This window comes from Typha latifolia, chromosome 8 (assembly GCF_019914945.1).
Source record: "Typha latifolia isolate L0001 chromosome 8, TyphaL0001v2, whole genome shotgun sequence".
Lineage (NCBI taxonomy): Eukaryota > Viridiplantae > Streptophyta > Magnoliopsida > Poales > Typhaceae > Typha > Typha latifolia.
The window spans coordinates 1,748,956-1,774,300 of record NC_133093.1 but is presented as its reverse complement, the minus strand read 5'-3'; the positions used below and the strand labels follow the sequence as shown (position 1 = coordinate 1,774,300).

At 34.4% G+C, this 25,345-nt stretch overlaps 2 protein-coding genes across 4 annotated transcripts in view; both read left to right on the top strand.

Annotated features, from left to right (window-relative positions):
* Window positions 1-5,134: 5,134 nt before the first annotated feature.
* LOC140793563 (alpha-soluble NSF attachment protein-like) lies at window positions 5,135-17,138 on the top strand. The gene is made up of 9 exons (XM_073145095.1): window positions 5,135-5,410; window positions 8,402-8,451; window positions 8,537-8,609; window positions 12,528-12,607; window positions 12,875-13,026; window positions 14,417-14,576; window positions 14,664-14,711; window positions 14,999-15,079; window positions 16,830-17,138. Exons 1-9 carry the CDS (start codon window positions 5,266-5,268, stop codon window positions 16,908-16,910), a joined length of 870 nt encoding a protein of 289 aa, XP_073001196.1. The 5' UTR covers window positions 5,135-5,265; the 3' UTR covers window positions 16,911-17,138.
* A 1,558-nt stretch (window positions 17,139-18,696) lies between these two features.
* LOC140793845 (transcription initiation factor TFIID subunit 5) overlaps window positions 18,697-25,345 on the top strand; it is a 30,806-nt gene continuing 24,157 nt past the window's right edge. For all 3 annotated transcript variants that reach the window (XM_073145590.1, XM_073145589.1, XM_073145588.1), the window contains exons 1-2: window positions 18,697-19,048; window positions 21,228-21,309. In XM_073145590.1, coding sequence (XP_073001691.1) covers window positions 18,915-19,048; window positions 21,228-21,309 — 216 coding nt within the window. In that variant the 5' untranslated portion in view covers window positions 18,697-18,914. The remainder of the gene's footprint in view (window positions 19,049-21,227; window positions 21,310-25,345) is intronic.

Below are 25,345 nucleotides of genomic sequence, written 5' to 3'. Positions count from 1 at the left end.
TATTAAGGAAACAATTATAAGGATAAGTAATAAGAAAAACTTAATCTAGTGACATATGTGAAATGTCTTATATACCCTTTAATTTACTAATAGATAAAAATTATTTTTATAACTAATTGGTTGGCAATTTATAAATCCACAGACGTGTGTAATTTAATGTTGTAAATTCTTTTGAGATTTGCGTAGTTCGGATTGTGATTGCTCCAATCTCATGATCCTTTTTTTAATTTAATTTATTTTTATTAATTTAATTTTGAATGGGAAAAGGTAATTACTTTTAGTTAATGATTTAATTTTTAGGCCTTCTGTTGGTCTCCTGACACGTGGATTGGACGGTGATCTTTATCCACGTGGGTTATTGTGCAAATCGTGAGTCGCGTGGGCTCTAGCTGCAAGTATTATTTAACAGTTAATTTCCACGTTTATGAAACATCCTAATTCTAATTTTTTTCTTCTATGTATTAATTAAAATTAGTAATTATATTTAGATCCTCTCTGAACTATGTAAGATTTGTAGTTTATTTCTTAGATTTTTTAGTTAAAATTTAGAGTTTTATACTTTCTTTTGAATTAATAAGACTTTGATGTCCTAGTTCTTAGAAAGGGATGTTCTTGTTTGGGCTTGTCGGCGTCCAATTCTTATATGGAAAACAGAGCCAGATCCTTTTCCTCTTTGTTGGTTGCTTCTTCCTGTTCTTTAGATTCAATTTCTATCTTATTGAATTAGGAGACTCAGAAGCAATGTGCTGAGGGGTGAAGGGTAAGCTTAAGAGGCTGCAGAGAAGGATGGAGAGGTTCAAAGTCCTCCAGGATACAAGACTGCTGCTGTGGAGCTGGAGAAGAGGATAGTTAATTAATAGACAATAATACACAGAGGGCATAGAAACATCTCATTTTAAGTTCAAGCTGTTCTTTTAGCTCTCCATTGCCTTGTTTTCAAAAGAAAAGTTTGGTAGTTGAAGAGCCCATATAGTAGAAGCTACTACTGTTGTTTCAGAAGATATTCTTCAATCTGTTTCATAGATTATATGCTCTCCATAAGCTGGCTGTGACATTAACAGAGTAACAAAAACCTTTGTGTTTCTGCTTATGTGAACATTGTGATGTCAACTTGTAGTTAAGTTAATCCATGGCAGGAGAAGAACTTGGGCAGGCACTTAGATCACTAGCTGACTTTTGATGATCATATAATTACCAAAATATTCTCCTTAGTTTTCTCCCATTATCTAAGGCTTACTAAAAAGTTATGTAGATTTCTTAATTTTTTTTCATGAAATTTTATAACCTAACTCCTCATTTTCCTCTATAATTCTTGTTTAACATCCTGACGTTATTTTGACTAACTGATATCGATCAAATTATTAAAATACCCTCACCATTATTTTTCCTCCTCTGTGCCTCCCCTCTGAAAAAGTAGGAGTCGGATTACAATAACCTCAAGGACTCATGAATCATAAAATAAATAAAATGTATGGTATAATTTGTAAAACTTTATTTAAAAAAAAAAACTATTAAGCGTAGCAAGTGACAAGATTATGTTCTAAAATCCTTAATATATCATCATCTTCTATGCCCATATTCATAGATCCCAAAAGCCAGAAGTTAACACTGTCGAAATATACATATGCAATGCAATACAATTAAAATCTGTTTTTGAGGAGTAGTTTTAAGATGTTTGTTTTGCTTATCAATACGCTTAGATAGTTATTGGTTGCTGTTGATCTTCCTTGTTATTGATTTCCAAGCTCTTGATCAACAAAGAAAGTTAAATACAGAGTTCTAGATTCTTTGCTTAGTTTCAGATTGTATACTTCTTATCGAAGAGTAGACCTTAATTAAGGTTATAATTAAATATTAGGTACGAATGACCTAAATTTGGATTAACCAACAATGTTAATTTAACTGACTATAGCTACTAATCATTTGGATTAACCAACAATGTTTGTCTTCCTTATTTTATATTGCTTACTTACTATTGAAGTGGATATGGCATATAAACTACTGTGGTTGTTTGTGCAAGGATGTATTAATATAAAATCCAGCTATAGTTGCTTGTATGTTAATAATTCAAGGGCATTGTTTAATTTATATCTAATTGCTAGATTGTTGTTATAAATTGGTGAAAGCTCATTCATTTTGTTTTAATTACCTGTCTAGAAATTAAGCTCCTTCATAGAAAGTTAATTTTACTTTAATCTTCTAAAGAAAGGAATTGAGCATTATAGTTTCTCGTGTCATGCATATGCTTGTCTTGGAATCTAAGAACGGTAAGGTTTTTCTTGTACTCTTATAATTGACAAATTATACGATAAACATAATTTTATTCTGGTAACATGTTTAAATTTTATGTATGAACTTAAGAACAAAGTTAAGAGATATTTAATAAAAAATATTAAAGTTTTTTGAAATGAAGGATTTTAATTTTATAGGTTTGCAAGAAGAAAACAGATATAAAAAATTTAGTGCAATGATTAGAACTACAACCCGCACGGTAGACGTTATCGGTTAGCTTAAATATTTGTTCACAGCCTAACCCATTAATCACTCGGGTCGGGCCGATTTAGGCCAAGCTAGAATATTCTAGCACGTTACTGGCTACTAGCCCAATAGGTTGGGTTTAATGAGCTTATATGAAGATATTTTAGTTATCTTTCATGAGAACATATTTATATATTGATATATAGTTTACTAAATATTTAATATGGGACTAAAAAATTTATAAGGGTATGCATGCATTATGAGTTGAGCCATAGATGAGAGTAGTGTATTCGAGCTCTCGGGCACGGCCAGGCGGGCAAAGATTTAGCCCATATCATCCACTACCATCTTGGGCTCGGGCTGACTTGGGCAGATTAAACCGAGCGGGTTTAAACCAGATTTGGACGGGTTGAGCCTAATGATCATGTCTACCGCAGGGTTAGAACTCATATGACAAGTTTTTTTTTTGTCATGTGTTAGAAGATGATTCAAACTACTTAAAAATACAAATGATTCGGAAGGAGTTTTCACCGGATTGAGTTCGAACGCACTAAGTGACATTCAAATGCACGAGCGTAGATATGTTTTTCTAGAGTTTGTTTTACAAACTTTTAATAATATTCTTAGAGAAGGCATACAAGGGCTTGAGAGTAAATCCTAGGTTATATATTTAGTATTATTTGGGCTTTTAATTTTAAGTTTTAAAGAAATAAGATCACAGATTTAGGAGAGCTCACCCCGAAAGATGCTGAAAGGTTTCGTCTCGAAAGTCACTAAGATGGAAGGATTAACTTCGATGATCACTAAAAATTAGAATTAATTATCAAAAATCATACATCGTAGATTTAAACAAGCAAGATTTTATATCACAGGTTGAGAGAGGAGAGAAAACTAAAAGAAGAGAGGGAGAATGGTCTTAGAGATAGAGAGTGAGATGATTGGGTAATTATTTATTTATTTTCAAGAGGTCAAAACTATATAGATAAGAACGCTTCTTCCATGCGGTAGGGGTAACTATTTATTAATCGGTTTAATGGGATTTAAGATCCTCAAGTATAATAAAAATATAAAAAAATAAAATAAAATAAAAGATATTATCTGTATAATAGGTAATTATTTATTTTTAAAATATATTACCCATGTTATATTTTGGCAATTAAAAGACATATATATATATATATATATATCATTAGCTTTAGAGTAATGTATATACATCAGAATAATGGTATTGATATTTTTTATAATTAAGTTGATGAACATTTAATTAAATTCTATCTCTTTAATTATTTTTTAATTACTTACATATATATTTTATTAGTTTCAGATTGATTTAATAAAACTTGATAATCGATAGAGACCGAGAATCAAATTCAAATTGAAGTCTATCTCCTATATAACTAAAGAATCAAATTTAAATTGTCTATTATTAAATTATATTTCTTATATTTAAGGCATAATAATATCTATCACAATCATATCCGTAGAAGAGAAATCTTTAATAGAAGAAAAGAATATATAATTTAATCTTTTGGACTAATATGTCCTTTTGTTAGGTAATGTGGTGGTTTTGGAATTGGTACAGAAAAATAAGTATCGAGTATGAAAACTGACTATTATAGTTATTAGATTATGATTATAAATTTTAAAAGGGTATTAAAATATTTGCGTATGGATAAACATAAATATTTACAATATATATAATAATAATAGATAAAAAATGATTAAACAACCAAAATGAAACTTAGAAAGTATCAATGCCACTTAAATCAACATAAAGTACCTACTATTGTAAGAAGGATTATTACCACATCACTAACATTATATATTCATCTATTCATTTATTTTATTTTTACCTTTATTATATTCATCTATTTATGTTTATAATGAGTAGTTTTATTATTTTTTTACTAACACTATACTATTATTATCACTATCATATTTATTTACTATTTATCATTGTTATTATTTTATTATTATTATTATTATTATTTTCTAATTTTTTAGGATGTTAGTAATAACATCATTTATTATTATTATTAGGATAAATTATAAAGTGTCCCATGTAGTTATGCCTAAAATTAAACTACCTCTGAATTTTTATTTATATTATTTTTTCCTATAGTTTAAACTAATGTGAAACCGTTAGTTTTTCAATCCAACCTAATTAAAAAAAGTTACAAATTATCATAATACTCATGTAGTATTAATAATCATATTGTTTGAGTACACATGAATCTTCTACCCATATTTTTAAAATGATTAAAAAAATTTCTTCCATGATCTTATATTTAAAGATATGTACATTGATCTTATAAATAGAAAAAAATAAAAGAGGATGAAAGTATATCTTATTTTAAATTTAAAGAATATAATAGGGTGAATAAATTTAATGGAGGGAGAAGAATAATTATGACATTTTAATATTTATTACTGCAGAAAAGTTTCATCTAATAATTTATTATTATTATTATTATTTTGGGCATAAAAGTTTGTAATTTACCCCCTTGTTATTACTACTTTTTTTTTTAATAGAAATATTAACATATATACCCCTTCATGCTTTCCTATAGTCTCAATTGGACGGCCTTGATTATGATTAAAAGACATCCAACGGCTGGAAAGTATCTTCTCATGAAAAGTTCCAATTTCCAACGCTGTATCGTCAAAGCGCATATACCTTCCTTCCCCTTTTCTAATATTCTCTTCCTATCAAACGAGAAGAGAAAGGAGGAGGAAACGAGAGGCGAGAAGAAACCTGAGCGGCGAAGGCTACCGTAGGGGTTGAGAATGGCGGGTCAAGATGCGAGAGGCGACGAGTTCGAGAAGAAGGCGGAGAAGAAGCTCTCCGGATGGGGAATCTTTGGATCCAAGTATGAGGACGCCGCAGATCTCTTCGACAAGGCCGGCAATTGCTTCAAGCTCGCAAAGAACTGTATGGATTTCTCATACTAATTCCCTTCGTCTTGTTCCATTTGATCGCGTTATTCTCGAGCTGTTTCTGATCCCCAATCGGTGGTTTAGGGTATGAACTTTGTTGCGTTTTGATTTACTTGTTTGCGATCTTGAGAATCGTCATGTTTGGATCCCGTTGATAACACTTGGGATCATTTATTCGGACGGCTGCTATGATCAGAGTCATCGCCGATAGCATGATGTATATTGACTAGACTCCTGATGCGTTCCATTGTCAAGTGGTAGATCATGGTTGTTCCTTTCTTGAATGGTGTTAATTGGTCTAGTAAGATTGCACAAAGGTGTAGTTTTTTTTTTAAAAATCTTTCTGCTTCTATCCTGCAAATTGATGGCATTCGGTGAGCCAAATTAACGATCAACTTGCTTTATATTGTCACGTGCTCTTTAAAATTACTCCTTTCCTCATTTCGAGTTTAAAAGAGTACCTCCATTTCTGTAAAGAGCGTCTTAATATGTTTTGTTTGAGCAGGGCTCGTAATCCGGAAATCAAATTATCTATTCTTCTAACTTATTATAGTTAATTTTGCATCACATATACATTGCAACTTAATACATTGTAGAGTGATCTAATATATACCTTGAAGTAATTTATGAATATTTTTTGCTGAGACTATTTCCACTGTCTTAGCAGGTTGCCAGGTAGTTTCTGATTTCTGGTTTAGAATTTTCTTTTCTTAAGCTTTTCCGTGTCTATTTTTTAATATGCATCCAATAAAAGATTTTTAAAGTTCTTTTGTTCTTGTTCTCTTTGTAGACCCTCTAGTTGGTCAGCTTATACATTTTATGACTTTGACATTGTCATATAATGATATAACTATAATACATTTGCAGGGAAATTTTATTTAATTGAGACACACCCTCCTCCCCATAGTTGATATTTTAAATGAAGGAGATATTCACACTGAATTCACCGAGTTCAAGGAAAATTTTTACAGCATCTAGATTGAAAAGTTTCTTTGATGCAATGGTCAATTAGAAGCATTATTACCTGTTTGAGAAGACAAGCAAGGGACAGGAGTATTGCATGAGATAGATACCCCTACAATCTGACACAATATACCCTAAGGAAATAGGATATGATAAGGCAGGGAAATGACATTTATTGTTGTCCTGCTGCTGCACATAAATATGTCTTATGTTGCACCTGCTTAATAAATCACTATTTCAATCATAAAACATGCATATAATGTGTGAATAATATGTTTAATATGTTTAATTTTTTAACGTTACACTCATAAGTGAACAACCAAGGAAGTATCTCAAATAGTTGATGTCACATATCAATGTTTTCAGGAAATGAAAGAAAATTCAGCACAGTGTAGTTTGTTTCTGTCTTACATATATCTATACTGACTCACATTCCATAAAGCAAAGATAAATATAGCACAATTAAAAATTTGAAATCATAACAAACATCATACTTCCAGGAAAGGGAATGTTTTTGGACAAAGCTTCTCCGTTAAATAGTGGTTTCTGCCATGGTTGAAACTGATGTATTTTGGCCCAAAATTCCTTTCTTCTCTAGCGTATGAACCGAAGCCAACTAAAAACCAAAATTGGAAGTTAGAAACCTGGTTTCCACTTTAATGTTTTGAAAAGTAAATTCCTGTCAAAACTATTGCATGGAAAACTTTACTTGTCTTTCTGGATAAAGCTACTTATCTTAATGTTCATCTTTTCGCTACCCCTTGTCTCATAACCGCAAGATAACTCGGAGACCAGTATCCTCAATTCCTCACTTGTTCTCTTCCTCTTTGATACTTGAAGGAAATCAGAGTATAAGATATGCCATCATACATTTGTGTATCACTGGATCTAGTTCTGGCTCAGTAGTTAGTTTTAGTGTTCCAAGAACCTAGATGGTTTTGAATCATGCAAATATGAAAGCTTGAGTTTTATCATGTGATGAGATTTATTTTGATATGAAAGTCATGTTTTGGTTTGTTTTGATTTCTATGTTAAGAGAATTAGAACCATGAGTCTTAGTTTGTGGTTTGTGGATTATGGATGGTTGTTGTGTGTCATTTTGTTGTCAGAGTATGGAGAGATTGAAAATAATATGGTGACTACTTTGAACATAAGATCCTTTATTGATGCTAGTTTCATCACCCTGTTTGCCCTCTCATTTTTCTCTTTATCTTTCTCTACCCTGTCAATATTCCCTCTTCAAATTTATATTATGTTCTCATGGTTAAGTTGAATAGCCCATCTTAGTTTAAGGGGTAAAATGACCCACTTATTAGATAGTACGAGATGGCCAACTTCTTAATAGACTTCTAAATCGCATGCTTCTGCAATAAAAGAAGAGATCGGACCCATTCAATTGAAATAACATCAAAGGAAAATAATCTATCCGAAAAAGCCCATTCTTTTCCCTTATTCTTTCCCCCTTTGAACAAAGGGGCAGAAAGTTTAGCTATTTTTTCATGTCAAGAAGTATTTTCCACAATTTACTTTGTGACCAAAAGCTTATGTTATTGGCATGATGGCAACTCATGGCTGCTCAGGCAATTTTACTTTTTTTCTGAAATAGTGCTGCCATTGTGTTATAGTTTTTCATACAGTCAGTCTGTTGGAAACTGACATTGACTTTTTTTCAGTTTGACACAATAGACTTTTAAGATCCTTCTTGATTTGATGTTTTCTGGCTGTACTAGTAGTATGATGCTGATATCTTTTCTGAATGAATGTTCTGCTTTAATCTGTTTAGGACAAAGCCCCTGCTTATATACTTATCTGACTATAAGTTTATAACTATGTCCAGACGACTCCTTGGAAGTCATCTAAGTAGTTCTGCAGTGGCTAATATTGTAATATGTCTGAGTCACTTATGTACTCCTGATAGTTTCTCTAGTTAATCAATAGTTAAGTTTCAGCCAACATGTTGACTGACCAACAAGTTTGAACTACCATTCTTGTAGCTTACCTGTCTAGTATGTTTGTGTTGCAGGGGACAGGGCTGGATCAGTATACATCAAACTTGCTAACTGCCATTTAAAGGTCACTTCTTCTATTCCTTTCCTTGGATTGCTCATGTATCATGATAAGGAAACCTACAAAGCAGCTTTTATTTCCTACTTAACAGTTGGAAAGCAAGCATGAAGCGGCCACAGCTTATGTTGATGCTGCAAATTGCTATAAGAAAATCTCAATTAAAGGTACTGGTGCTTATCTCTGATCTCAATTTTAAGTTAGAACTGTACTATAAGGGAAGTTTTATTTCACTTTTTTCTCATAACTATGGTGCTTATCTATGATCTTTCACTAGTTTTGTCATATTAGTTTGTATTTTTCTTCCCCTCTGCATAGATAGATTTATGCACGGGCGTACATTGCTGCATATGGAGCACGGTTATGGATAAAGGCATTCTAAGAAAGGTTATGATGGCTACAATTGTGGCTGCTGTAATCTCTGGATTATTTTTATAATCTCCCTAACCTGCTATGTTATTTGGCTGCCATAAATGGTGTCCAAACTCATGGGGTGCTGCTCTGAGATACAATCAAACACTGTCGTAGCATTTTAAATTACATAGCATGGACAAGGATACTGACACAAGTATGCTGATTTTTTAAATCTTGAAAAACAAGGGCGCATAGGTTAAGAATTCATAATAATTATATGTATCATGTATGTATGTCTCGACAGATAATATTTTTTTTTTTGTGTATTCTTGTATTTTATTTAACTAAGCAACTTTTGTGATACCATGTGGTAGTGTGTACTCGACCATATCCTAACTTATTCATTAATAGTGCCAATTAAGTTTTCTTTCTTTGCCCATAAATATGCTTTGTCCTGCATAGTAGTTTTGACAAAAGAGATTGCCAAAGTCTAGATTTCTTAGCGATTGTTTCATCCGATCAACTTTCTGGGTTCATCTATCCATATTTGGAGTCTGAATTATCCTCAACTTGGAGCTCTTTTGTCAAAATAAAAGAATGAACAAAAGTCCAATTTATAATGATTTTATTATTATTATTATTATCATGAATGGCTGTGCCGCAAGAAAGAGAGAGAGAGAAAAAGAGGAGGGAGATTAGCAGCGCTTCACTCTTCGACCTTGTCGTCGCTCGTCGTTCGTTGCCGGAGAACTTTGTCGAGGATGGCGGTGACGGAAGCTTGACGACGTGCTAATCGCCGGTAGGAGGGTGTCGTGCGGCACCCCTCGTGTCCGGTACCGGTACGCTGCTGGCATGCCTTGTGTCGGTTAGCATGGCCATCTTTGATTATTATTTTGTTAGTCTCGTATTGTGGGTTCGATTATTCAATCACTTTCTTCTTATTAGATTTAATTCACTAATCTTTATAATGATGGTATTGATGAGTCCTACATGGACAGTATTAATTAAGAAATGCTTTCGAATGATGCATGAAAAGATTGTAAAACTAATTGAGTGAGTTAGTTAAATTCTTAGTAAGGATTGCTTTAAGTTATGTGTAAGGAAAATAACAACCTTAGAATGAGAAGAGTTTTGGCATTGTATATGTTCAAAAAGCTAAATATTGGTCTTTTGAAATTAAGGCTTTGATTAGAATTTGTGGTCTAGAGCCAGAAAAAAATACACTAACTTGATTGCAAGTATATTTAAATGGATAATGCAGTTATGACTTCTTAGTTATAACCCAACAAAACTATATCTGTATTCTAATATTTCTATACGATATATGGACTGTGCTAAAAATGGTAGATTTGGGAGGTGACGATGTCACCTTCTAATGTCAATGTATTCTTTTGGCATGAGACATAAGACATGTTGAGCAGCATGGTTTGACATTGTCTGCACCTCTACACAACGATGTGCTGCAATAAGTGAATGGGGAAGAGAATGGGAAATAATAGCAAGAGGAAGATAATGACCAACATTTTTAAACAATGTGTTTTTGATGCAGGACAAACTCTTCAATTGTAGATTTGAGAAGAACAAGTAGGAAAAGTAACCAAACTCGAAGAATCCACCAATTGGGTTATCGAAATCCACCGATGTTGAAATCTACCAATAAACACTCAATATGTGAAAACTCTCAAAATATTCATTAATCAATAAAAAGAGAATTACAAACCTTTGTATAGGCAAAGCAAAACAAAAGACAAAAAGATAAAACCAGCCCTATAAGACTAGTCAAAACCCTCGTCTAGAGGGCCACGATTGCAGCCCTCTTGTCTTGTGCCTACGAAAGTAAACGTGACAAATAATGGTACCCACACCAGTTTCCTAAATGGTAGCAATAGGGATATATTAAGTATTTTTAAGGACACGTTATGGCAATTAAAGATAGTTGAATCCCCTAGGTTCAAAATGTATATGTGCATATTCAAGTTTCTGCTTCAATTAGTGTTTCTTATGCATTTAAAGACGAGATCCATACTTAAACTTTTCAATGCATGTAATAGGTGTGACATGTGAATGCTATTCAACAGGAAAGTCCTTTCAACTTTCTAATTTATGTGTTTCTTAGATGAGTAGCAGGGAGTTGATGTGCATCTAAAGACTCATTAGCAAACAATTGATAAATGAAGTTGTCAATTAATCAATTATGGCCAATTGACCTGCATGACAATCCTTGATAGGCATCACTAGATATAATTTTGAAAAATCAACACAAATAGCTAGGGGTTGAATATGGATCAGGTAGTGCTCAAACTATATCCGGATTCATAATATGGGTTTAGATATGGATTCGGATACGGATACTAAACGAATAGTAAAATTTAAAATCATATCCTAACCAAACGGATATAAATAATTTTCAGAAATGAATCGGATAATTTTCGGATAGATAATCGGATCTTAATCAGATGTGGATTGAATTTTAAATAAATTATAATATTTCTTTTGGAGACAATTAACACAATATTAAGAGTTTCAAAAAAATAATTTTACATGTCAATACATAGAAATTTAGCAAAATCAATCTCTATAGACATTATATGACACATTATTTGTAACAATATCAATATTCACCATTTAAATAAGCAAACTAAAAACTATAAATTATTAAAACAATGTGGTTAAATGGATATTTGGTATCCGTATCCGTATCAAAAAATTATATCCGACCTATATCTGAGTTTTTGTACCCGAATCCGTATCCGGGTTGGGTAGAAATTTTTAATTCGAATTCGATCCAAATCGGGTTAGATATCGGGTCGGGTTAGAGTTAATCCAACCCATTTTGACCCCTACAAATAACACAACATAGATCAGCAACTAGGCTATGTTAGCCTTGTTATTGTTAGATTATTAGGTAGAGAAAGTAATGATATTGTTGTGTAACTAAAATTTAATTGGTATTCAAGTTTCATTTAGGGAGATGCAAAGAGAAACAACCAAATTTGTCCAGTTTAATTTGTGTCACTTGAATCATGTAGGAATGTCAAGAAAGGAGGTGTAAAAGATTAATAAAGACTGAAAATATATAAGATGACATCTCATGGTAAATTTCAATCCATGTCTTTAAGTATGAAAAATGCAAGGTAGATATCTTGAAAACACGCTTGAACATGGGGATGCTAGGGTTAGATCTCACCGAGTTGAAGATATAGACATAGTGGTAAGATGATCCAATTTAACAAGACAGTGGCTATGACTTAATTTGGTAGCCTTTTTTTTTATCTAACAAGGCTGATGAATTGAGTTGATTTAATTGATGTGGACAACACCCGATTCTATGCAAAACCCAAATCAAATAATGGCTAACCTAAACTGACCAAATTAAAACTAGTCCTACTGAATGTCCAATTGAGCATTGACACCATATTAAACATTTTCTAACAAAATTTATTTGAGACTCTTAGGAACCAAAAAGGGCTAAACAAAGTTGGATCTCTGTTGTGCATACGAGAAACTTGAGATGTGTTTGTGGAATGAAAAAGGGGTTTGGGAACATATGCACATTATATAGCTGTATTTATTTACATATATTATTCAAAGAGGAAGGAATTTTATGTTCTAAATTCTAGCTTTTAGATAATGCTCTTAATATTTTCATGTGTTCATTTGCTTATATGCTTCTATGCAAGAAGAGTTTTTGAACTAAAAGATTTGCCTTATTGTATATCCCTTTTCTGCAGATGCTGCAGAAGCCTTAAACCAGGCTGTTAATCTCTTCCTGGAAATTGGGAGATTAAACATGGCTGCAAGATATTGCAAGGTATTATTATTATTATTATTTTCTGTATGTAATTTTCACTGTAGCCAAATTTCAACCAAATGGATTATATAAAAGAACTAACCACCCTAAGAAATGTAGCTGTGTTGACAAATATAAAGCTTTTGAAACAGAGATTGCAGGCATGTGTTTGGACAGTAGACTTGTTGTGCCCAGTAGATGAGCATTCATCTGTTCTACATTGACAGAGAAAAGCATAATGCTTTTTCAGATGTTCCACTAACTGAGATTTGATACTTTTATTTGCAGGAACTTGGTGAGTTATACGAACAAGAACAAGATTTAGAGAAGGCCATAGATTACCTTGAACGGGCTGCTGATCTTTTCCAAAGTGAAGAAGTGACAACTTCTGCAAACCAGTGCAAGCAGAAAGTTGCACAGTTTGCTGGTCAGCTGGAACAGTAAGATTTACTTAACTGAATCTGAAGATGGAGATAGAAGTTTAATGGCATTGCTCATTTTTGTCTGATTTTCATTAGTAGTGATAGTGAATCAGGCTTGTTTTGTTTTTAGTTTGCTACTACATTGAGTTTCATGTTTTTAAATTTAAATGTTAAAGGCTTTTCCTTATGGATTTCTAAAATATCCTGTATTTGCCTTACTGAATTGTACTATTCACTATTCAGTTGTGGAGAGAAATTCCTGTAAGTTTAAGTTCTTTGCTGTTCCATTGTTAGGATTTATGTTCAATTGATTTTTCTGCTATAGTCCAATAAAAGCAACCAATTAGAACTCTGTCAGATCATATTAAAGATCCAAGTGTTACAGAAATTTGGCTCCACAACTTTGGGATAGGAAAAATATGTAGTAAAAATGAAAAATGCACAAGTGACCAGTTGTTTAAGTCATTTATAGAGCTTACAAGCTTTAAGTCATCAAATGAGGGGAAGTAGAGGGAGGGGAGAGAGACGGAGAGATGAGAGTCAGAAGAAGAAGAATAATTGGTTTTTGGTGGAGGTGGTGGGGGTGGGGGGTTAGGGCCTTATCTGATCCGGCCTTCCTCTTCTCCATTCTCTTTCATCATATATGACTTGTAAATTATTATTTTGTTATCTATACTTCAACATATTTCATGTTTCCTAGTTTTGTCTTGATATTTTATACTGGTGGATAGTTTCTGAAATATTATTTGTCAAGTGTAGTTCCAAATTGCATAGCAATGAAATTAATCCACCTAGAGATTCTTGTGTTTTGCACATGCTGGGCTAGCAGTATTACTAGTGTCCCAAGAAATTAGTTGGAATTTGGAAATCCCTATATGCAATACACTCCATTGTGGCCACATAAATGGATAGCTTGCTCTAGTAGTTTCAGATTGAAAATGTATCCTTCCAAGTATTTCTCAATTGCCATTATTCAGTAGTTAAACATTCCATTTTATTGTTCTCTTCTTTGTTGGTGGGTATTCTATCAATTTAGAGTGGTGAACTGCATTTGTTTGCACTTTTCTGGTTGTTTTATTGGTCGCCTTATCAATGACTAGAGTATCGCCTTTGGATCTCTGAGGTTTTCAATGTATAACACCCGAAGTTTATGCAGAAGCTACAGAATAAAATTAGAGAACTTTACTGTTTGTTGAGTAATTTATGTTCTTTTTGTGAATGCAATAATAGACAATCTGTTTTAGCCTTCTAAGTAGCAGAATCAGTGGAGAGATTTGTCAATATTGGCTTTTCAGTTATGATTTTCACCAGTAATTGTATCCCGAACTAATTGTTATGTGCTGTTTATTTAAAATTGCATGTACTATGATCTGTGTTAAGATTATTAATACAACTGGGAATTTTTCAGATACCCAAAGGCCATTGAAATATTTGAAGCGATTGCACGGCATTCAATTAACAACAGTCTTCTTAAGTACAGTGTCAAAGGGATTCTCCTTAATGCTGGTATATGCCAACTATGCAAAGGAGATGTTGTTGCAATTACAAACTCATTGGAGCGATATCAGGTTTAGTTGTTATTCTCGTCAATATAATTAATGCCATTTTCATATGTTTTAAAAACATTCTGAGATTGTATATGATTTGCAAATCAGGAACTAGACCCAACCTTTTCAGGCACACGAGAGTACAAACTTTTAGCTGTAAGATTCAAACTTACTGTTTCATTGTTTATTTTCCTTTTTATTTTCTTCTATTTACTATCCATTACATCAGTGACACAACATTCTGTGAACCATTAAAGTGCCAGCATCTACTAGTAACTTTGCTAATGTAAAGTTGCTTACAAACTGGGCCTCGCATACCATAAGAATTTGTGCCACAGCTGGGTTATTATATTAACATCCTTGTCAGCACAACAAGAAAAAGAAGCGAAGAAACACTTTCACAAAACATTGCTGATATAGTAGTATTGTTATCTATATTGCAGGACTTAGCAGCTTCTATGGATGAGGAAGATGTTGCTAAATTCACCGATTGCATCAAGGAATATGATAACATGACTCGCCTGGTACATCTATCTCAAGTCAAATAGGATGTCAAGAAGTTTCCTTTTCATTTATATTTTTGGTTATGAATAGTCTTGTTTAATCTTGCATTTGATATTCTATGAGACCGAGGGAAGTATATAGCAAGCTGCAATACATATGAATCTAAGAAGAATTATTATAACTGAAGTATATGAACCAACTATGTTTGATTGCATTTGTAATCATCAATGTGTGTGATTGAGCAGCTTGTTAGATGTTGATATTACACGAAGCCATCTTTCTTGTTCTGTAAATGTAGGTGTACCTAATAATGCACCGCAACTACCATTTATAATTGTCATGACCTTATTCATGCAAACTCGATGTCATATGTAATTAGTTTGTGGAAAAGGAAGTACTTCACAATTTTCATAGATTTTACTATTAATGCCATGTCCCTAGCGCCATATACCTCTGTGTGCTTGCTAGATAATTTTGAAGGTATCACTTGGTGTGATGGTAAGGGTTGTCCCTTGCATTTAAGAGGTCATGGTTTCCAATTCTGAAATCAACATCTTTAGAAATGAGGGTTAGATTGTATTACTCCCTCATTAGACCCCATGTAGGCAGAAACCTCATCCATTGGGATATCCATTTTATGCTTGCTAAATAATTTGCTAGGATGATTGGCATTAATAAAGTCTCACTAGTGCAAATCATCCTTAAATTATTTAGCAAGCATAAAAAAGAGAATCAAAGTGCGCGAGGCTTCTACGTATACGGGGTCTAGGGAAGAGAGGCGTACACAGTCTTATCCTCATTCCTAATAGTAATTTAAAATAAATGCATGAAACATTGTATTTTCGTTAGGAACATAAAAGAACACTAAAATCCGTCAACTTGGGTATATCTACAATTGTTCAAAGTTTAAGAATACTTATAGGAAAACATTAGAAGATGGTAAGATGGATGCCTAGGAACGCCGTGGCAGTCCTCAGTGGTTTGCCTCGCTCACAGCATTCCTAGGTGGTTCACCTCGCCTAATGTGGGTGCCTATGTGGTGGTATTTAGTTATTTACACCGATGGTAACTGTTGAATGACAGTTTTGTGTTGTTGATTTAGGCATGTTGTAGAGACATTTCAGTGAGTATTGGATTCTTCTGATCTCCTGAAACTTTCCTCTAGTGGGTGCTGTGCTTATCCGAGTTACATACTAACACCAATCCATTTCATGCTGACACAGCCCCGCTAGTAAAGGTCTCTACATGTAGTAAAGGAATTAATGAATTAATGATTCAACTGTCCTCTCTGAAATGCTGTTTCCTTGATTCTCTCTTTTTTTTAAAAAATTTAAATTAACTGAGGCATTCACGAGCATTTGAAATTTTCAATCCTCACTTGTAGTTCATTTTCCTGTCACATTAAGACTGTCTATTTGCATTGCTTATACAGTTCTTATATCATGTTTTTAGTAGTCCTACTGTGAAAAGAATTCTAGTATTTCGTTTTGTAGAGTATTCTATTGTTTCTTCTTGTAGAGCTACAGCTCACCATTTGTTGTTTGATAATACCTATCACTCTGCATGTAGGATTTTTGAAGAAACTTGTGATTAGACTGCTTCCTTTTCATCTAAATTTCGCCATTTACTCCTTTGATCCCTGTTATGTTTGGATATCACATGTTCTACGCTAGACCTATTCTACTACCATAATTTGTTTTCTTCCGTTGTTGGTTCTATTCCTATATCCTTTTCTGGATTGCTGTCTGATGCTGTGCCTACTGCATGCAGGATTCTTGGAAAACCACCCTTCTACTAAGAGCCAAGAATTCTCTAAAGGAGAAGGAAGACAAAGAAGATGATCTGACTTGAGTTTTGGTGTCGCGGGATCTTGCCATGATTCATTTGCTCTGTATTTGCTAGTTCCGTGGATGGTTTATGTAATTAGCTTGAGTATACGATATATATGTGTTAAGCTCTGAGTTTGTCTGTTGTACTTCACTCCTGTAATTTTTCTCTTCTTTTGCCTGTTCATCGAGTTGCTATGATACTTGAATTTGTTGCAATAAATTTTTAGTACAAGGTTTCATGCCGGGGTTACATTAGTCTCACCTTCATACTCATAAGAAAATCTTATTATTTTATGTAGCTTTTAGTATCTTCTGTATTGGCTAGTCAACTCGATTCAAATGAATCATTGTGGACATGATAAAGTTGGTTCTTTTTCACTTCCTAGACAACCTTATGTTATGTTCTGTTGACAAATTAATGAAAAGGAGTCAAGAATTGGAAGCATTTTAGTTGGGGATGAATAGAAAATTGGCTTTCAGAGCATCTTTAATAAGCATGAGAGATCACAAATTATAGTAGTTTTACAAATTTCTAGGATTAGATTTGACAATAAGCTAGAAATATGAGAAAATTTAATTTTAAAAAGTATTTTTACTTGGGGAAGATTGATTAAGATGCCCTGTAGTAAGAGTATTTTGATCAAAACGAAATGCCTTTAGGGCCATTTGCCTTATCTATTTGGAAAAATTGCATCTACACATAAAATATAATAAAAACATTAGTTTTTTTACTTTATGAATTCATGAAATATTTTTTTTTTTAATGGCTTAGTTGGGCTCATATGTAGCATCTTGACGTCTGCTTTAATTAAATTAGATGCCAGAAAATGTATTCTCTCAAATTCTTAACCTTTAATTGAAAGAAAAGAGGAAATATATAAGAAACACATAAAACCAACGACTCCTAGTGTATTATTCAATCTTTTATTCCATTAGAGTTTATTACTAGGAAACAAAAAGAAAAGATTTCTGGAGTAGTTAACCAACAAGAAATAAATAGCTTGCTTTAAAGTATCACTTAAGATGGCAAGTAGAAAAGCTCCATAAATTAGACATGTTCAACAAACAACAACAAAAAAAAAGATTTTTTTTTTTGTTGCAATTACCATTTATTTTAATATATCATTATGCTATTGTAATTCTTTTGACTCTTTTAGAATTTGCCATTGTGGTTAATTTTTTATGAATAAATATCTCTCGAAGTTTAGAGTGCAAACTATTGCTACCTTTTATACTTGTAAAGTTTTTGATCAATATAGCTCTTCAATGTATCCAATTAGATGAGTTACAAATTTATTTATATCGAGTAAAAGACTTCTAGCCTACATGGATGTCAAATAAACAAAATAGACGGTTGAAATATAAATTGGTGAATAATTCAACAACTTACACCAAGGAAGTAATTTATATTAAGTAAAAATCACTCATCAGAACAATGATTTCTTTGATACCTCCTCATCTTATATAGTATTTTGCGTCGAATAAAAGTCACCTACTTATGTAAATAAATTTGAAACTTATTTATTCAGTAACATTATTTTGTAGATATCTAGTCATCAAGTAGTATCAAATATTCTTCGAATCATTTTAAATAATTTATATAAAAAAACAGAAATAATTTTTTTTAATGAGTTTTAGGTTTAATTGCGGAATAACATGATTTCGGTAGTAATTATAATATTTTTGGTAAATGTTGTGATAATGATAATATTTTAAAACTTTTCAATGGCAAATATATAAAAATCTCAAAATAATAATAATAATAATAATAATAATAAAAGCCCGCGTAAAAAGCGAGTTGAGTCGGGCCAAAGTCTCGGCATGGCGATCTGCACTGCTTCGGACTACTTCGTCGCCGTGTTTTGACATCCACCCTCGATTTGGTCACCGACTTCTTCCTCTTTCCGGCACTCTATACATCGTATCCCCACCCCCATCCCCTCCGCGCCGCGCCCGTTTAGCGAGTTCGCTATCTCGAGTTTACTCCCAAAACCCTAGCTAGGGTTTTGGAGTTACTTGGGCTCCGATGGAGGAGGAGGAGCTCGAGAAGGCCGTGCACGCCTACCTGAGGAAGAAGGGTTTCAAGCTGACCGAGCTTGCCCTTCAGGAGGAGCAGAACCGCCTCTCCACCTCGTCGCAGTCCGATCTCGACGTCACCAGGTAAGGGATCTCCCCAACGTCTCTCTCTCTCTCTCTCTCTCTCTCTCTCTCTCTCTCTCTCTCTTTGAAGAATCTTTCTCAAAATAACTGAACTCGTTTGGGAGTCTGGTCGAATCGTGTGTTGTGCTTTAGTTTTTGCTCATTATATAGAGATGGGAGATGCTTTTTGATTTATTTAATATACTTTTAATTAACTGTAGTTAATTGTTTATGTGAAGTAATGAAAAATAATTCTTGACCGAATACGAGACCATTTATTATAGTCGTGATCATTATGTAGAGGAATTCTAGGGTTATGTAATTCAAATTTACTAGTTGGTTCAAATGCATCTCAAATTGCCTATTCGACCAAATCAAATGCATCATTTGCGAGAATTAGGTACGAAAAAGTTTTATAAATTTATTAACACTAGCAAGAGAGGTAATTTGTGGAGAAGCAGACTATTAGGGTTTTAAAAGAAAGGAAGATAAGGGGCACAAGAAGGTATAAAGAGCTTGATACAGAAAAGAATGTAATAGTAGATATGTTTTGCCAATTGATTATAGTTGACAACCATTGGATTGTTGAGAAATTGAAATATGAGAAAAATGGCATCATGAATAATTCTTCCATAAAGAGCTTTTTTATTACCGCTATTGGCTGAAGCCATATTTACTGGATCCAAATGGTAATAATAGAGAAATTAAATCTTAAGTATTTGTAAAATATTATGCACTTGTTTATACTAGATCAATTTAACAATAGGAAATAACCAAATAGAAGAAAGAGATTATATGTGTAAGCTTGGACATTTATGTTGGTCCATTGCCCTAAGGGAGTTAAGGTCCGTTTTATATAATGTCTGACACCAAGCTCTTTCCATAATGCCTCTTAGGGCACTGTCACAGTGTGAAAAGTGCTTTAAATCCTAAGATTAAATGAGGAAAAAAAGGAAAGAAAGAGAAAAGGGAAGGAAGCTCTTTAAAAGGTTTTATATCTCTTGTTTTGGTTGGTCGTGATTTCTGTTTGGACCTTGAAGAGGGTGAGTTTCATGTAACTAAAGCAAGCTGATGTGTTCTAGAGGTTTGGAGTTGTTGGTGGACGAAGACAGTGTGAACGCAATTGAAGATATAAGAAATCCTTGAGGAGGATGATATTTTTATAATGCTTAGGGTTAGAAACTGAAATCACTATAGAAAATTTGTTAATGTAACTGTCAGACAGGGCTGATGTGATAGTAGTTTAGGATGAGTTGAAGGACCAGTACTGTCCAGCTATATTGCTGTTCTCTCTTTCCCTTTCTAAGTTGACCATTTCATGACCATATATGTAATTCTTGCCTAGTCACATTCACTTGCTTTCATGTCACGTAATATATATATAGCCCAGTTACATATGGCCTCAGACATAAATATTAGATGTGTATTTCAGAGTGTGTTAATAATCTATATGAACTTGCACAATCTAACAAAGCTATAAATACCTTAGATTACCCCATGTGAACAGCTTGTTGGGAATGTATGTATTGGTCTTCACAGATCATGTCAACAGAGGAAATATACCATGACCTAGCATCAGATAAGGAATAAAGCCCATGCCAACACAGTTTGGCTGGGTATCATGGTCTTTGCCAACTGACACATGAATCATTGCATTCTGTTACTAGTTTTCTTCAGTCACCAACCTCATCTAACCATTACTATAATTAATCTCAATTGCATGTATGACAGCATATATTTGATTAGATATAGAGTTATAGTGTGTCAGCATTCTTTGTCTCAAAGATTAACTATTTTAACTTATTTGGCATTGGAACCTTTGCAAGTACAATCGTATGGGGAGTATTTATACGATTGATAGTTGTATATTTGAAGAACTTAAGCATCAGAAATTTTTGATTGTACTCGTTTTCATTTCCATTTTCATGCATTTCAATATTTTCAGGACAAATTGCATATTTGCTTAATCATGCCTTTTGTGAACAACCGTTTAAATTATAACAGTACTTTATTCTGAACTATAGTATTTCTAGTTTTTTTTTTGTATATATAATGGGTAATATTTTGGAGGAATTTTTGGCAACATTGGCAATTATTTTAAAAATGCAAATGGATAGTTGACTGAAGAATGTTTTCTTTTAGGCTGTGGCTATGTGAATTTAGTTGTCCCATACATTTATCTTGTGTTATTGCTTTATAGATCAGAGAATGATCCAGCGAGATACCATGATGGTTACAATAAGCTAAGGTCGTGGGCATATAGTTCACTGGATTTGTACAAGGTAATTACTCATCAATCAAAGCATTTACACATACATACGACACTTTTTTTTTCATTGTGCCCTAATCTGATGATGAATAATGCTTCCAAAATTGGATGTTTCATATATCTATGAAAACAGTTCAAGGAGAGGTGCTAACTAATTTAATCCCACATTCAAAGTTTCAAACGAGGTGCTAAATAATTAACCCCACATCCATTTGATTCATATGTGAATGTGAAAGCATCAACATAAATTTAAGGAGAGGATATAATCATAATCCCTCCAACAGGGAAGAAGCACTAATAATGCTTTTAATCATGAACTGCACAGCTATCTCATCTGCTGATCTGCAGCTTTACCAAGAAAGAAATTTTTTAGTCAAAACTACCATAATTCTGTTTCTATACACAGTGCACCATACTCCACACATTCATATCAGCTGAAACTAAACAAATATTTCAACCATTCTCCACAGATGAGCTGACACTAAACAAATAATTCTAAACCTTCCACCTTCAAGGAACCCCCATAGTAAACAAAAATAAAACACCACCTCTCCAAGGTTTTAGCTATCAACAGTGCCTTGATCTAGTAGAGCTTGAGTCCAGGGTTTTGCGGCTTATTCTTCTGCTCCTTATTGTGGGAGTCGTTCAAATTTGACTAGCCAACCCGGGCTAGGTCTTGGTGGTGCATTTCAAGTTCAGGAGGATGGATTCGATGGCCAATCATAAGTTTACATTGCCATCTTCCTCTCCGTTGCTGCTTGATGGATTGTTGCTCCCCATTTGCAAAATAAATCTCTCTTTGCTGCTTGGCGAGGGTGCTTGAGCTGGGTTTGCTGACGATTTGGATTGGCAGTTTCTAGACGATAATATCTGCAGTGGATGGGTCCTTGATCTCTATCACCAATAGATCTAAGAGTTATAGAGCACAAAAGGGGGTGGCATGGGAGGAGAGGCCGTTGATGAAGATGGAGTAGCCGCGTGGGAGGGTGATGCGAATCGGGTCAGATCAGATCACATCAAGGGGAGATTGGGCTCAATTGATTGAGTCTAGTTATCTTATTTTCTTATTTAGTTTAGTTAGAGTTTTAGTAGGTTAGGATTTTATTTAATTAGTTAAATCTAACTCTGCGTAGTTTTGAAAAAATATTCGCAGAATATTCTACAGACGTTAGAATAATATCAAACCAGCTGGATAAGATCGTTAATCTCCAGATCTACAATTTTGGTATTCATGACTTTTCCAGATTCGGAATCTATCTGTAGCGAAACGAAGGATTAATCTAAGAAAGATAAGAAAGGCTGATTTAGTCAAGTTAGTTAGTTAGCTTTATCTTATTTGTTTGAATTTCAAATAAATCGGATAATCCGCATGTGGATCCAATCTGCTAAAAATTTTTACTCCTATAAATAGGAGTGGACATGTGTTGATAATTATCACTGAAGAAATTTGAGTTTAGCCAAGTTATTATTTTTATCCTTATCTTTTATTTTTTATCATAGCCGTTAGATCGCTTTATCTTTCTTGGAGTAGATCATAGCCGTAGAAGTATCCCGATCTTCCAAACCCTAGCCACCACTTTCCTCCAGCAGCCACCATATTCTACGGCTGTCCACCACCACCTTTGGTCGTCCGCTACCCTTCAATGATCGCTGTAACGTCGGTTATTTACCATTCTGTCTATTCTGACCTATCTCCACTGTTTTATTTTTTAACTTTTTATCCTGACCTCTGATTTAGGTGAACCTAGAGCCATTAAAATCGTAACTCACGAGGCTAGTACCATTTAAATTTTCATAATTTTCTTACGTTCAGATCAATTCAGATCTTGTTTGTAATATTGGTAATCCTGAGAAGCGACTGGGCGTGGCGGTTGGGGTTGGTGGGTGCTGGATCACTGCCAGTGGGAAGCCAGGGTTTTCGGCCCTAGATCCCACCGTGGTGGGGAAGATGACCTCGCAACCACTGCTGCGGGCGGTTTCAGTGTAGGGCTGGAGGAGTTTCCACCTTTGCTGGAGGAAGGGTTGAGGCCGCGGCTTAGGCCGGCTCATCCCCTTGCTCACGGTTTGGTATTGGTGGCCACGACTAGCCCTCGAGCCCTGAGCTCAATAATTGGGTTCCCTCGCCACTCGCCACTGTTCCACCGCCGCGAGGACCAGCTAGGGGCTGACTGTCGGGGAACCACGACCAATCCCAGCCGCTGCCGCCCCCATGCACCCTGTGGCGGTGCCCCTAGGTCGAATTCCAAATTCAGCCCTAGGGTTAAGATTAGGCTATTAGAATGAAGGTGATAAAGTGCACGATTTCTGAGGCAGGCTAAATTTTTGCGAACCGGTTTGACCACTTTGTGCGAACCAGTTTGAAACCCATAAATATGACCTTGAGCACGAGTATGAGCCCGAGGATGAATGGTGGAATGATCCGGTGGGCCCGCGTCATCAGACGGAGCCAAACTCGTGTGCATCTTGGGTGCGACATGAGCCGAACTCGGGGGCCTATGACCCACAAGACCAATCTCGACCCCGAGGTCACTTCGCTCGCGATGATAGACCACATTTGGGGATCCAAGCTCGGACTGTCAAGTGGAATAGTTTCACGTACCATGGCACGCCCGACCATTAATAGTTGACGACAAGCCGCCGGCATGGGCGAAGGCAATTTTTAAAGAATTTTCTAACGATATCGCTATATCTGTCGAGAAGGCCCTCCAAGCCTTGATGGCAGCTAACCTGGCTCTAATACCAATGTTACGAACCAGATTTGGACTGATTTGGACTAAAGAAAATTATAAAAATTTAAATAGTAGTAGCCTCGTAAGTTAGAGTTTTAATGGCTCTAGTTTCACCTAAATTGGAGGTCGAGATAAAAAGTTAAAAATTAAACAGTAGAAATATGACAGAATAGGCAGAACGGTAAATAACCGACGTTGCGGTGGTCGTTGGAGGGTAGTGGACGGCCAAGGGTGGTGGTGGACGGCCGTAGGATAGGGTGGCTGCTGAAGGAAGGTGATGACTAGGGTTTGAAAGATCAGGATACTTCTACGGCTATGATCTACTCCTAGAAAGATAAAGCGATCTAATAGATACGATAAAAAATAAAAGATTAGGATGAAAATAATAACTTAGTTAAACTCAAATTTTTTCAATGATAATTATCAACACATGTTTACTCCTATTTATAGGAGTAAAAATTCTTAACGGATCGAATCCACATGCGGATTATCCGATTTATTTGAAATTCAAACAATAAGAAAGCTAACTAACTAACGATTAAATCAGCCTTTCTTATCTTTCTCGGATTAATCCTTCGTTTCGCTGCAGATAGATTCCGAATCTGGAGAAGTCGTGAATACCAACGTTGTAGATCTGGAGGTTGGCGATTTTATCTAGCTGGTTTGATATTATTATGACGTCTGTAGAATATTCTGTGAATATTTTTTCGAAACTACGCAAAGCTGGATTTAGCTAATTAAATAAAATCCTAACCTACTAAAGCTCTAACTAAACTAAATAAGCAAATAAGATAACTAGATTCAATCGATTGAGCCCAATCTCCCCTTGATGTGATCCGATCTGATCCGATTCACATCAGAGGGGCCATCGGTGAAGAGATAAATGTAAGGTTTCTGACTTCTTACTAATGGAGGCAGCGAATGAAGAGGTGAGGGAGAGAGATGGAGATAAGGGTAGGGTTAGTGTTAGTGGATCGGGTTGAGGTAGGGTTGAGTATCCCAACCCGAGTTACTTAGTTATTTATATTATGCAAATAATCAATATGTAACCAAATCCGGATCCGAAATTAAAACTGTTATCCGCATCAAAATCTGAAATGAGTAGCAAATTTGGACCCATATCCTATTTGATCCAGATAGAATAGCGGGTCGGATCGGAGTTAATCCGACCCATTTTCACCCCTAATAGTAGTCCTTTATATATATGCACGAATTATATGTTTTTTACTACTAAAATTTTTGATTCTTTTACTACTAAAATTTTTGATTTTACAATTTGGAGTATTTTTAAAATTTTGGCAAGTACTTTATTCTTTTTAA